Below are 14,642 nucleotides of genomic sequence, written 5' to 3' on the forward strand. Positions count from 1 at the left end.
AGAGACAGGTAGAAGCAGCAGTTAAGGAAAACCAGGGCTGACTGGGATCGCTGGCGCCCAGTTTCAGTCGTGCCCAGTGGCACAGATCTATGGGCTGCTCCACAAAAGCTAAATAAAGCCATCGCCACTGTTCCAGCTCGGCAAGGCGTGACTCCCTGGCATTAAGTGTAATTTTTGGTCATCTTCACCGGTAGCTTTACCATCACAGCGTAAGAGGCAGCTGGGCGGTCGCAGCTCCATGGAGCCAACGTGACAGTTTACTCTGTTGCTGCGTGCGTATTTAAGCTTTAAAATAGACGGGTAGTAAATGGGTTTTAGTCACTCGGCTGCAGGCAGTGGGGCTTGGCAACGGCAGGGCTGCAGAGCCCCAAAAAAGCCTCCTCAAAACGCACCCCGTTTCTAATGGCGTGCCCGGGAGAGGCAGGAGCTCAGCCGTGCCGAAGCCCAGCTGCAGCGCCTGGAAAACACCCGGGGGTCCTCCCCAAGCGCCCCGCACGTCTCTGCCACCGCAGAGGCTCCTCGCGGAGCCAGCTTGTACTGGGAGGTGTCTCAAGGCCGACGGCAATCCCCCACAGACGTCTGAGCTCTAATGTGCTGCCTTGTCCACGCCAACACAAAGCATCTCATTAAAAGTTAATTGTCACCTTCCCGGCGTAATCCTTGGAAACGAAGCAAGACTGGAAGGTGCTGGTCCGCCAGCAGACACCAGTTGGGACCCAGAGCATGCGTACGGCGTGTCGAGGCCTCACCATTTCGGCTACATCTCCAGTTCCCGGCCACAAAGGCAGCGAGCACGCGGGGCTGGGAACTGGGAAGAGGAGACGGGCCGGTTCCCGTGGAGCAGCGGCAGCTGATGCAAACCCACCGAGAGCTTTAAGGCTGCGCACGCCCCTTTTCTCCCCAGCCAGCCTGCAGTTCTGTTCACGTTAGCTTTGTAGATCTGACCGTATTCTGCCTCCTTAGAGGCTTTTAAGCTTTTTTTCTTTTTTTTTTTTTTTAAATTAAAAATGGAAGGCATCCTTTCTTAAGGAATGATGCTGCTGAGAGGCAGCAGACACCCCAGTTTAAGGAGAGAGCGGCACGCCCACAGCAAAGCGCACGCTAATCTGAGCGGCTTCTGACCTCCTTTAAGGAGAAGTAAACAGATCTGAGCGTTTATTGTGCGGAATAGGGGATGAACAATTACCGCTAGCCTTGTAACGAAGAGGAACGCACGTTCCCTAGCAGATCCCCATGCTCCGAACAGCTGGGGGATCGGAGGCACCCAGCAGCTCCATGGTCCTCGCAAGGCTGAGCACTGTTGCACCCACCGGACTTTCTCACCGCAAAAGCTGCCACTCTAAGGAGAGAAAACCAACACGTGCTAGAAGAGGAAAGAGTACGAGAGGAAGCGATTTGCCTACTGTCAAGAGCAGGTTAGCAGCAGAGCTAAAAACAGAAGGTGGACGTGACTCGGCAGACACCATCTCACCATTTCTCACATCCCTGTTGGGCTGCAGGGCAAACCAGAGAAAGAGGAACGGCAGCCGAAGCTCTCGTCCTCCCGCCCCTCCAAGCAAGACACTGCTGCTGGCTCCTAACGTCAGCCCTACCATTGATCTAACCTGTCTTGGGGCACCTGACCGCTCCACCGGCCACCTAAGTTGTCTAATCTCCCTGCTAAATAGCTCACAGGAGCATTTTTTTACTCGGTTATCCAACCCTCGCTCTTCTCCTGAACTTTCTTTCCCTTATTTTTCCTGTTCCCATCTTTCACGAAGAGGGCCAGTCCCGTCCGAGACTCGCCACCCAAGCACCAGCGATGTACTCGTGCAAAGGCACGTAGAGGTGCTCCGCTGCCTCCAGACACGTGCACCAGGAAAACGTGTCTAGAAACAAACCGAGCTTTCCACCCCCTCACCATCTGAGATGGGATCTAGCCACTCTCCACCCAACGCCGGAGGAATTGCCTTGATTTTGAGCAGGAAGGTCAGCCCAGAACAATGAAGAGCTCCTTCCCTTCCCTCCCGACAAGGCAGAAAGCCTTCAAAGGGACCTCAGGTTGTAATCCTATCATACAGAAACCGCAAAGAAAGAGCTGCCGCGTGCAAAGACAGCTTTCTAGGGAGCCACCTGTCAAATCACCTACTCAAAGTGCTATCGCATGACTCATCTCCATCCAGCAGATGGGCTCAGAGGAATGAGGACAGCATGAATTAAAAAAAAAAAATAAAAATATGTAACTTAAGCAGCAGCCAGCAGGTCACACTCGCAGAGCTCGGGCCAGAGAAGGGCATACATATGCACTGCAAGGCAGCCGCTCCCTGTTTGCTCGGGGGATTCATCCTTTCGTTGTCTGTAGCATGAAAGTATTTAAAATCCTGGTCGTGATCCCTGTTTGTGAGGCTCTTAGCTCCGTGCTCACCGCGGTCCTCTCCAAGCTAACTCTTCCAGCAGGAGAAAAGACGGTGCCTCCCTCCCTCCCCGAGGGGAAGCCGACAGCTCGGCTTGCCCCGGCTAAGGCCGAGCCAGGGATGGGCCAGCCTGCCGAAAAGGGCACAACTCTGCCTTAAAAGCAGACTCGCCCCGGAGGAGAAAGGTTTCAATACGCAGCTCTCACCGCGGGGAGCCGCGTGAAATGTTCTTGCTGCAGGGAAGGGGGCACCTCCCAACAGTCAGCAACAGCCATTTGCATCGTAGATGTTTTCTCCTATTATTAGTTACTTCTCACATGCTCTGCACCAAACGAGACATAATTTCTATTCAGCTGGGGGGGGGGGGGGGGGAATAATTGGGTCAAGTTAACAGGAAAAACAAAAACACGTCAGGAAAAAAGCAGCAGCTCTCCTCTCTCCCCCGGCACTGCCCTTCTCACCCACTTGCAGTGACCACAGCAATTCAGAGGAAGTCCACTAAACCGAGGGGAAACGTGGAATATTGGCCTTGCATCCAGATTTCCTGCCCAACCTCCCTACGTCCTATCTCGGAAGAGCTTCAGTGAATCACGGCCTGCCTTTTGCAAAGCTGCTGAGCCATCATTCCTCAGCAACTCCACCCGACCTTTGCAGACCCAGGGGAAAAAGACGAGCGGTTCCTTGCATTTGAGACCTGGAGCCGCTCAGTAGATGGGATACAGAAGTACAAAGCGCTACAAGTGCCTCCTAGTAATTGCAATCATCGGTTTCCTCTTCTGCAAAGCTTCAATGAGAAACCGAGGCAGAGCACCCAGCAGTCCCGTCCTTCGGTCAGCGTACCGAGGATCGGTCCCAACCATCCGCCCACACGCCGCTCCTAGGGATTTCACAAAAAGCGAGGGGGGAAAAAAAAGGAACAGGAGGGCTTACGACACCTGTACGTCCCTGGGGAAAACACCACGGCCACAGGACAGCTTGCAAAAAAGCAGCAGGCGGGATTTCTGCTCCCCGTGCAAACTAAGACAGATGAAAAAACACCTCTCCGGGGTGCATGACACTAACTGGCATCATCCAGAGAAAAATCTTGAACAGCAGCAGAGCCTGGAGACGATCAAGAAACTGGGAAGGAGGCAGAACCACCTCCGGATTTGCAGGGTGACGAGACCAAGCCAGGCTGATGGGACACGTAGAGCAATTACCTAAAAAGTTTACTCACGGCTGCATTCAGTTTTGGGCGGCTGACAGCGTTAATGAGTTCAGGGAAGAGTCAAGGTGAGTTCCCAGGCAGGTTTACAGACAGAAGGGAGATCAAAAAAAGATGCTGAGCTCAGGCAGGAGCTCAAGTCCGTCGAAGGGAAGGCAAAAAACCCTCTTCCTGACTCGGAGCGGGCAGAGGGAGCCCCACGCAGAGCACGTTTAACACGGACAGCGTTGGCCAAATGAAAACTCCAGCAGGGACCTAGCGATATCTCAGCGTACACAAACATCAAAGAGGGAGAGAAATAATTGAGAACACTATAAACACGCGTTTTCCTTGTTAATTTGAATACTAGGAAAAGCTTAGAGGCTATCAGACCGGAGCACAGCATCCTAAGGAAAAGGAGAGCGGGAACGAGTGAACAGATGTCCGTAAGACTGCCCGGAGCAATCCGGCAACGGCATGCTGGACCGGATCAAACTCCTGCTCCTGCATCAGTTCCTCCAAGGGCTCTGCACGGGAGCCTTCCCCACATCAGGTACTCTGTCACGCTTCCAGCCCATGCAAGATAATGCATCGTTTTTCTTGCTGTTCAGCATCAACGCTTGCCAATACTCATTTCAGAATGGTTTAAACGCGAAAAAACCCTCCCAGCACTTTGCAGTTTGCTTTTACTCTGCAGGTGACGCTATCGATGCATCGCTATCGCCTTTCTGCCCTGCAGCCGGAGCAATAGGTGTACCAGGAACTCCGGTAGACAACATTTACATTATGTCATCCCTGCCAAGCGCAAAAGTGCAGACTCCCTCGGTCTTTAAAATTCATCCGATACAACCAGGAGGAGCTCTACTGTGAGAATAGCTCCACCAACATCTGGCGCTCCAGATTTGTGCCTGCCCAGTGCCCCCTAAGTCCACCCAAAAGCACGTGCAGAGACACGCGTCAGCAACGAACAAGATGTTTTCTAAATGCTCCACCACGGAGCTATACGGTGAGGAAAATCGGGGAGGGGAAAAAAAAAAACAACCCTTTTGGCAAGACCAGCACCTTCTTACGCAGTGGATTTGCTTCGTACGTAGATAATCGTTCACCATTTTTCTGCCTTTTTTTGTCACGAAGGTGGCAAGATTAAGCTTAAATATAGCTAGTCCTGTAAAGCCAAAACAAATTTGTTCAAGAAAGCGGTTAATAAATTATCATTGATTAATAAAGTCTGGGCCAACAACAAGATACAGCCTGGTTTTCAAGCTCTAGGATGAATTATGAAGCATTTTCTCAATTAGAAAAAGCCCTTTAAAGCTTGAATCATGCAAATTTTATCTTCTGTCTGAAAGAGAGAATTTCATTATGGAGATGCGTTTAACTTTTTTTTTTTTTTTGGAGCAGAAAAGCAATCTAATTAGTGACAGTATCATGAACTTTATTAATAGCCAGTTAATATGAGATAGGAAGATTCTAAAATTCCCAGTGGCTTTAAAAGAAAAAAAGACTAGTTCTATTAATAAGGTATCAGCAACAAAGCTAATTACACACGCCATGGGCTAGAAGGCTTTTCTTGGAAGCAAGAGCAGCCCAGACTCTCTCTTGATGGACTCTCCATCTGCTTCAAGAGGTGGAGCAGGGCAGGTCCAGGACCTCAGGGGAATCGTGCGTCCCCCCCGCCCCGGGACAGCCCCAGCGCGATGGGGACGCCCCTGCCTGCGCTCTGGCAGGCTGAAGAACTCGCCGGCACCCCCAGGTACTATCTGCAAACCCACACCCAGCAATGAAACCACGCAGCCGCTGGAGAGGATCCCAAGAGCAGCTCGTTTATCCCTCCAGCTTGGGCCAAACACGGCCCTTTCCGGTCAGCAGGAACCCGTTGAAAGCCATGAGATCGCCGACTAAAGGGATGGGGGGGCCGAGGGGAAGAGGAAACCTTTTAAAAAAAAAAAAAAAATGTAATTATCGCTTTTATAATCACAGCGAGAGACCAAGAGGGGCTGAATCTTGCACTAAGTCGTGTCACACAGGAGCTTGTGAAAAGAGAAGCCAAGCGGTGCTGCAGGGCTTTCCCAGCCTGGCGAACCCGGATCCTTCCCCATCCGCTTCGGCTCTGCAGAGACCCACCTGCTCCCCGGGGGGAAGGCTGGGACACAGCCGTGGCGGTGTCGGGGGGGAACACAGCTCAGGAGGGAGCAGATCCGCAGGAAAAGTCACCCCCGTCGACAGGAGCTCCAGCTCCAGGCCCTTGACTTCACAGCTCAGGCTGATGATTTAATCAGCGCAATTAAAAAGATGGAAAGGACCAGAAGCGCAGCCCTCTGCAACGCGGGAGTCTTATGAAACAGCATCAGTGTCTAGATGCATCACTGAGTTTCCATGTGAATGAGTTCAGCTGGCATTACAAACCCGAGACCTTCCGGATTACGGATTTATTTTATTTCTGGTCTTTTCTGTAGTTTGGCATCCTGCTTGGGAGCAGTGCAAACCAGCAGCCTTCTCCAGAAGGGACAGCAACATCAATGCAGCAGGCTCAGGTCTCGGAACAACCCCTCACACCCCACTGCGCCCAAATTCCCTCCCCGAGGGGCGCCGAGCTCGCCGTTTTGATTTTTATGTTGGTATTTCCGCAGTCTCGGGCAGGAGGAGCTGCCCGGCTCCCAGCACGGGCTGCCGTCCCTCCAGTTTTACCACTCGGGGCTGCGAGCCCTGGCAAAAGGCACTGGCATATGTAGGGATGGGGGAGAGAAGGAACAAAAAAAAAAACAAAAAAAAAAAAGTGTGCTAAAGAAGTGAATCAGCTTTTACAAGCCAGCCTGCCTGATCTCATCCCTACTTTGCTCTTTCCCAGGAGGAAAGTATTGGCAGGGAGAAGGGGGAGGAAGGATTTCCTTCCACCGCATGCAGAAACCATCCCCCTTGGCACCGTCCCCTTTCAAAAGTTCACCCATAACCCGTGAAAACAGAGAGTTAGATAAATAGAGCATTTTAGACAGAAAGCCCTGAGGCAGGCGGGCAGGCATCACCACACAGAGCGAGATGACGAGGGGGAACCAGGGCTCCGAATGCCGCACAATGCCCCCCCCCCCCCCTCCCCAGCCCCGAGTCACGTATCCTTCCTGCGTCCCAGATTCCCCCAGCTGCAAACGCGGGATAACGCTTTCCCTGTTTGACATTAGAAACGAGGAGGGGAGCAAACGGAGCAGGGTTACGGAGAGCTGGAGTTTTCCACCTCTGTTTTCTGTCTTTGCCTTCCAAGAATCTGAGTTCTCGTTACTATTAGTGCCCAATGGCTGTGAAAGCAATCTTAAAAGGAAATAAAAAAAGCCACATTAAAGTAACCGATGCAGAGACAGGAGCCATCCCCTGCCTGCGACTCCAGACAGGCTGAACAATACTGAGAAAAGCTGAAAACTGCTCCATTATGGGGCTGCTCAGCTCAGCTCCGACAATGATTAACCAGCCGAACAACCTCGCCGTGCCAGGCGTTTCATCGACGACAAATCATGCAAGAGAAGGAGAGGGAATGACTATGAAAATATCCTGCACGCAGTCCTTTTAGCTAGACGTGACAGCAGGCATCTCTGCAAGTATTCAGTCGTCATCATCACCTAGGCTAGAAGCGGCATGCGCTGAAGCCTAGACCCCTTCACTCAGAGGTTTGCCGAAAGCAGAGCACATGCGTCCTCCTCCGCTTTTTCACCTGCCGTACGTGGATCTGCAAACACACGCATCACCGAAACACCCATCTCCAGCGACAGCAAACTGCTCGGGGCTTCAGGGCGTCAGGCGAGGATGACGGCTACTGCCGAATACGACTCCCTCCCGGATAGACCCTGGCCGGCAAGCTGAGCAGGCGGGACGTCACACTGCGCTCGAGCAAATCCGGCTTTCCTCCAGCCTCACGAGCGGATTAATATTGAAAGATAAACTAGGGAGGCTGCAGGGGACTCCAGCCCAGGTTAATATTAATAGAGCAAACACCAGGTGCTGTGGGAGGGAAAGTCAGGCTGGCGGGAACCAGCAAAATCCCTTGCTCCCCAGTCCAAATTCCCATTTATAGATAAGGAACTTAGAGCCCGACACTGCCAACGACTTCCCCCAGGAATTACCTGCTTGCCGTGCCGTCGCGGCACCCAGTCCTCAGTCTGCCTTCGTCACCAAAGCACAGCCACCGTCGCGGCAGAAGAGCCAAGGAGCGACCTGCTCCCAGCATCTCCTCCTGCTCCTCAGACCCTGCCGCTGAGGGACGGGGCTGACTCGCTTGCCGGTGGCACGGCACGGGTGTGCAAAATTCACCAGAACAGCTCAAAAAGAACACGTGAGCCCAAAATAGCATCTCAACCCCCCCCCCCTTGGGTGCCTGGGCAGCTCTGGGTGCTCTCCTGGGTGAAGTCTCAGCCCCAGTGCACCAGGAAGGGCTTCCCCAGGATTTCACCCACAGACGGGGCAGGCAGCCCCGCTGCCCTGCCCTGCCGCTGCCTGCACACGCTCGCACCTCTTGCCTCGGCTTCCTGGGAAAGCAGAAAAGCCACCGCGCAGAGCGTCTCAGGTCCACTCTTGGCTTTACTAATTGCTGGAGGATTCGAGACAAGTCAGCGTGAAGTTCTCATGCCACTGCAGAGCAGAGACCGGCCTGTCTCCGGGGGCTGTGCCCCCCCCTTTAATGTCTCTGGGCACTGGCACTGTCCTAAGAGCTTCAACTCGCATCCACTGGCCAAAAAGCTGCAGCAGGTGAAGATTGAATAGATCTAGAAGATCCTAGATATAAGGAAGAAATTTTTTATGCTGAGGGTGGTGAAACACCGGCACAGGTTGCCCAGAGAGGTGGTGGATGCCCCATCCCTGGAAACATTCCAGGTCAGGTTGGACGGGGCTCTGAGCAACCTGATCTGATTGAAGATGTCCCTGCCCACGGCAGGGGGGTTGGACTAGATGGCCTTTAGAGGTCCCTTCCCACCCAAACCGTTCTGTGATCTCTCTGCCGCTGCGATAACTGCCCTGCAGCACGGTCGGCAGCAGGAGCACGACCCTCTGCTCTCCCGGCTCCGCAGTTCCTATCCGGCCTGACACCATCCGCGGTTTAAACTCTGGCAGCAAGTTGGAGCAAAAAATGTGCAGGCGAACTCGGGGTGTGTCAGCCTCCACCAGAGCGGGAGCAAGCTAGAGCTGGAGGGCAGGCACAATCAAAACCATCTGCAGCAAGACAGGGCACCGACAGACAAGCTCTGGCCAGGGAAAGGGGCCTCGTGGGTTTGGTTTTCCATGTGGAAGGTTATCCTGCACGCTGCGCTTCTCATTTCTCTTCCAGCGGGAGGTCCTGTGCTGCACAGCGCATCTGCGATGTCCCGAGAAACCCACCGCGCAGCCGCATACAGAGCGAAAGCTGCGAGCAGAAAGGCACCTCATGCCTACAAGAGAAAGCCCCAGAGAGCCAGATGCTAGAAGGACTGCCTTAACCTCCAAAAAAAAGAGGTAGCTGTTAAATGTATCATCTGGGAAAGGGAGGAAAAACCCCACGTTTGAAAGCACAGCGCAAAGCCACCGCAGAAAGAACCTCACGCAAAGAGAAATAAAGGAAATCCCAATCCACCACGAGCAAGAGCAAATGACCACGAAGGCCGAAAAAAAAAAAAGGGGGGGGGGGGGAATGCCATCCCTGCCCGCCAGCTGCGCTCTGTCCCCCGTCACCGAACGGTCCCTGCGCAGCCCATCTAGGAGCGGATTCCTCTGCCTCAGCCTTCTGAGCAGACACCACCGCATCGCAGCACCTGGGCGCCAAGCTGCGGGGAAGGAAGCTTTTAGGGGCTCATTAACAACTGGCCGGAAAGCGTACGCTGCCGACGTACGGAGCTTGGGAATCGCGTGGTCCTTCTGGGCCGAAATGGCTGTCAGGGGCTACAGAGCACATCCCGGGCTCTCGGGCCAGGCAGAAAGCAAGCGGTAGCTATTCATGTTCAAAAATACTTTCAGAAGCCTTGAGAGCAGTCATCAAACTCAGGAAAAAAGCGTGCATGCCAAGGGCTTGCTAGTTTTAATTAGCGCTCGCCTCTCTCCCTCTCGGAAAATGGCTTTCGTACTTTGCATGTGGAAGAGGAGGTTGCTGGTCTGCGTCTCGGGCCGGGACTCGCCAGGCACAGCAGGGCATGAGCCACCGCTCGCTACCCCGGTTCCAAAGCCCGGGCAGGCCTAGCAGGGTTTCGGCTTGGACCACACAGGCTTTGGGAGCACGTTAATCCTGTTTGGGATGACAGCGGCACCCAGGGCCGAATACCAGTCTGGTTTAAAAAAAAAAAAAAGCGATGCCGTCTCCCTTCGCTCACCCTCGCTTGGGTTGAATCTGCTCCCCGAGCCGAACTGCTGGCATACAAAACCACGCCTCGTGTCCCCAGAAGGGCCCTGCTGTACCTGAAGTGACAGTATTTGGCAAGCTCATTCTTGCTGTGCCTCGGTCACCTGCCGAGCCACGACTGCCCAGAGCTGAGCAGCTCGTCCGCCCGGCCCGGCTCCCCGCATCCACGGGGCAGCGCCCAAAGCAGCCTCCGCACCGTCAGGCAGTGTGTAATTCCAGGTAGGACGGTCCCGCTGTCCCAGAGGGAGGGGACGCATTTACCACCGCCGTATCGTGACGGCACTGCCTCCGCCCTAGGGCTTGTCCCTTCAAACCAGCGGCTGATAAACCTGCCGGTGCCAGGCAGGGCCGCCGCTCTGCGTGGAAGTGGCGACAAACCCACTGACGCTCAATAAGCATCCGATTCGCCCAGGAACGGCACAGGCAGGCGCCCTGCTCGTGCAGCCTGCCCCATCCGGCCGTTGATGGAAAGTTTTGCAGGCTTTAAGGACTTAGCACCGGTCTGTACTTAGCACCGGGTCCTGCACTTGGGCCACAACAGCCCCATGCAGCGCTACAGGCTTGGGGAAGAGTGGCTGGAAAGCTGCCTGGCAGAAAAGGACCTGGGGGTGCTGGTCGACAGCCGGCTGAACATGAGCCGGCAGTGTGCCCAGGCGGCCAAGAAGGCCAATGGCATCCTGGCCTGTATCAGCAATAGTGTGGCCAGCAGGAGCAGGGAAGTGATCGTGCCCCTGTACTCGGCACTGGTGAGGCCGCACCTCGAATACTGTGTTCAGTTTTGGGCCCCTCACTACAAGAAGGACATTGAGGTGCTGGAGCGTGTCCAGAGAAGGGCAACGAGGCTGGTGAGGGGTCTGGAGAACAAGTCTGATGAGGAGCGGCTGAGGGAACTGGGGTTGTTTAGCCTGGAGAAGAGGAGGCTGAGGGGAGACCTCATCGCTCTCTACAACTCCCTGAAAGGAGGTTGTAGCGAGGTGGGGTCAGTCTCTTCTCCCAAGGAACAAGCGATGGGACGAGAGGAAACGGCCTCAAGTTGTGCCAGGGGAGGTTTAGATTGGACGTGAGGAAAAATTTCTTTACTGAAAGAGTGGTTAAACATTGGAACAGGCTGCCCAGGGCAGTGGTGGAGTCCCCATCCCTGGAGGTATTTAAAAGACGTGTAGATGCGGCGCTGAGGGACATGGTTTAGTGGGCATGGTGGTGTTGGGTCGACGGTTGGACTCGATGATCTTAGAGGTCTTTTCCAACCTCAATGATTCTATGTTTAAAAAGCAAATGGCGCAAATGAAGCCATTTCTACGCCACAAGGTTCCTGCAAGATTCCCGAGTGGATGCTGATGGATCACGGCTGGACGGTACCCGGGATCAGCCGGTCTCATACCTGCAAGCAGGGACTGCACCGGGACTTCCCACCCCGCTCCCAGCTCGCGACGCTGGAGCTCAAAGCCGCTGTTGTTGTTGTTTCTCCTCTTTCCTTTTGCGAGCATGTTTTCTACAGCTTTTTTTTTTTTTTTTTTTTTTTTTTAAAGAACAAATTTGCTGTGAACTAGCGAAACCTGTTCTGGACGCACACACAGAACTGCTCACCATCTGCATCATTTGCCAGCACGACTGTTGGTTTTTTTTTGCAGGATACTATCTCGGCTCTCTCCTGCATGTGGGCGCCCGGCTGCCTCACCCAGGGAAGACGTGGGCCCGCAGGAATCAGACGGCAGAAGCCCACGAGCCAAGCCCTGCTCCCTCGGGCTACCGAGGAGGCTGAACTGGCCCCCTCGTCGTGCGGGATCCCAAACCCGCCGCTCCAGCGGTGCCGAGGTCCTTGCAGACCTTGGTCCTGGCTCCGTTTTCCTTCAATTAACAACAGACGTGGAACGAAACACAACATTTTAGGAAAGATCTTCCACGTGTTTGGTTTTGGCAGCATCCGACAGCTTTAAGGGTGCCAAAAAATAACTAATCCTCTTCTCCTTCAGCCAAGGGGCGGCTGAGGAGTGGGACCGGTGGAGGGAAAGGCAAGGAGGGTGGAAAGGGAAGGGAGAGGAGGAGAAGGCAGAAGAAAATACTGGAACCAGTCGCTCCCAGTTTCCAGATAAAGCATCTCTAAAGCGTAGGTACCTTCCTGCACGCCAGTCACCCGGGCACCGCAAAGGGGGTGGCAGCGCCCCCGAAAGCGGACCGCGTCCCTCTCGTCCCTGCAAAGCGAGTCGCTTCGCCGATATCGGTGGAAAACCTCACGCCAAACCCGGCTTCTTCGGATTAAACCAGCTCCCAAAACCCTGTGGCAACAAGAGCTGCGGAAGAACTCGCGATGCAATTGCAAATATGCCTTATCTCCCAATTTAAAACGCCACCAAACGTAGCCTAAGCGCTCAAGCGAAGTACGTGCACGCGCGCATGAGAAGCGAACGGGCCACCAAGTCTGCGCGTTGGGCAAGTTACTTCTCCCCGGACAGCTGCGCCGGGTTTAATTTTTCCACAAGCAGCCAAAACGGTTCCTTTTAAGAAAAAAAAAAAAAGACACCTATAACAAAAAAAAGCCAAACCTCAAACACCAAAGACCACATACAGCTTCACTTTACAATAATTCCTCCCACGAAAGGTTTCGTCAGGTGTTTTAAAATGACGTTTTTAGACTTTAGAAACACGCCAAAACCTCCTGACTCATCGATGAGCTTTCACCTCTGATTGCCCTGCGACACCACCACAGCACGTCCACGCCAGCAAAATCCTCCTACACCGAGTTTTCAGCTTCCCACGGAAGTCGTAAAAAAGCCCCAGGACGCAGGGGTTTGCGAGAAAGGGGCTGGGGGAATGTTCTTTTGCTTCGTTGTTTAAGCAAAATGCTTTTTCGTAAACACAGCCAAGAAAGGAGGCAAGACACGTAGCAAACACACTCGGGCTGAGCTTAGGGGGGTTTAAACGTTGTGCCTGGAAAACACGGTCTGCCGGTAGATCTGTGCAAAATTCATCTTGAATTTCAAACAGGGGCAGAAAAGCAGCGGCCGGGGGAAGCCGAGGAGTATTTGTAATTCCAGAATCGTTCTAAAAATACATTAAAGAAAAAATCCCAACTGTTAATTCCAGCGGGGTTCGCAAGCAGCGGGAAAGATAACTCCGCGCGGGGGGATCGGGAACGGCCACCCCTCACGCGGAGGGCGAGAGAGAAGGTGTTTACGAACCCCGTTAAAAGCAGATTCCCACATCTGGGGGCGAGAGCTGCGGCCCCCCGAGCCGCCAGGAGCCACACCTAACGATCTTCGCTTTAGGACGACGTGAACTCACTGTTTACAGCCGGAGCAATCAATTACGGGATCAATCTCCTCTCGGCTAAACGTCGCACATCTGACAAGTTTTTTCCGACGTCCCCCGGCCGTTTTCCCCGTGCGGGCCGGGGATCCGGGCTCCCTCGCCAACCCCAAAATCCTGCCGGCCAGCTGCTCTCCAGGAAGCGGGAGCTTCCCGAGGTTGGGCCGCGGCTGCCGTCCGAGGTTAACGGGGCCGGTGATTCCCAGCTACGACCTCGAACCCCCCCCCCACCCCCCGGCCGCCACCTTCCAGGGCTTTTTCTCCCCAAATCCCGCTCTGCTTAGAAAGTCCGAGGGCATCTTGGCCCTTGGCACCTTGGCCTTGAGGCGCTTCACCGCCACCGCCCGCAAAGCCAGCGCGGGTCTGGGGCTGAGCGGGCCGCATCCGTCCCGCCCGCCGTGCTGCGGACACGGACCGTTTTCGGGGATGGTGGGCAGCGCACCCCCCCACCGTGACACCCACCTGGACCTCGGGGGCAGCCGGCACCCAAACCCTGGCACCCTCCGGTCCACAGCGGATGCGTTTCTCTTCTGGTGTCCCTCCGACAGCCCCGGCCCAGGGGGGTACGGGACCGGGACCGGGACCCCCCCCAGGTTTCGTCCCCGGGACCCCCCAGGCTCCCCCGAGGGTTTGGGGAACATCCGAGGGGGCCCCAGCGGGGACGCTGCGACACCCTGCTCCGCTGGCAGCCCGCACAGGGCTGGTCCTGCCCCGCCACGGCGGGGGGGGGGGGGTGTGTGTGACACCGAGCCCCGGGATGGCCAGGAGTCACCGGGAGGGGAAAGCGGGGGGTGTTGGGGGGCACCTGGAGAACGGGGCGCTGGCAGGGGGGTGCGAGACCGGGATAACGGGGGGTGCCGAACTGGAACACCGGGCGTCGGCGAGGGGCCACCGGACAGGGGTACCGGGGGGCGATGCCCGGCGGACACGGACGGGCACCGGAACGGGATAACGGCGGGTACCAGGGCACCACCGAGCCGGCCCGGGCAGGCGGCAGCGGGAGGGGGGTCGGGGTCACCGAGAAAGAGCAGCGGGCGCTGGTAAGGGAAGGTCGGCCACCCCCGGGCCGCGGCGGGAGAGGTGGCGGGTTCCCGGTACCTCACCTGGCTCGCCTTGTAGAACTGCTTCTTCAGCCCCGCCACCGACATGCTGCCGCCTCTGCCGGCCGCCGAGGGACGCCTGGGGGCGGCGGGACGCCTCGGCACGCAGGAGCGGAGCGGAGCCCAGCCCGGCCCGGCCGCTGCCGCCGCTTCCGCCGCCGCCGCCAGGAAGCGCCCGCCCCGCCCCCTGCCGGCCCGGCGGGGCGCCGCCACCGGCACCACCGAGAAGCGCGCCAAGGCGCCGGCCGGAGCGCCGCCTTTGCCCGCCACGTGGTGCCCCCGCGCCCCCTGCCGGCGGGGGGGGGGGGGAT

General features: G+C 55.8%; 1 protein-coding gene across 5 annotated transcripts in view; it reads right to left on the reverse strand.

Annotated features, from left to right (window-relative positions):
- Window positions 1-14,642, reverse strand: part of SH3GL1 (SH3 domain containing GRB2 like 1, endophilin A2) — a 33,596-nt gene that overhangs the window by 17,095 nt on the left and 1,859 nt on the right. The window contains exon 1 of one of the 5 annotated variants that reach the window (XM_076359281.1): window positions 14,335-14,464. The exons of 1 other annotated variant lie outside the window; for it this stretch is intronic. In XM_076359281.1, the coding sequence (XP_076215396.1) occupies window positions 14,335-14,379 (45 nt within the window). In that variant the 5' untranslated portion in view covers window positions 14,380-14,464. Of the gene's footprint in view, window positions 1-644; window positions 862-7,276; window positions 7,372-14,334; window positions 14,465-14,642 lie in introns of those variants that run through there. 3 more of the 5 variants (XM_076359282.1, XM_076359280.1, XM_076359279.1) reach the window with 3 other exon arrangements.

The sequence above is a fragment of the Aptenodytes patagonicus genome, chromosome 25 (genome assembly GCF_965638725.1).
Source record: "Aptenodytes patagonicus chromosome 25, bAptPat1.pri.cur, whole genome shotgun sequence".
Classification (NCBI taxonomy): domain Eukaryota; kingdom Metazoa; phylum Chordata; class Aves; order Sphenisciformes; family Spheniscidae; genus Aptenodytes; species Aptenodytes patagonicus.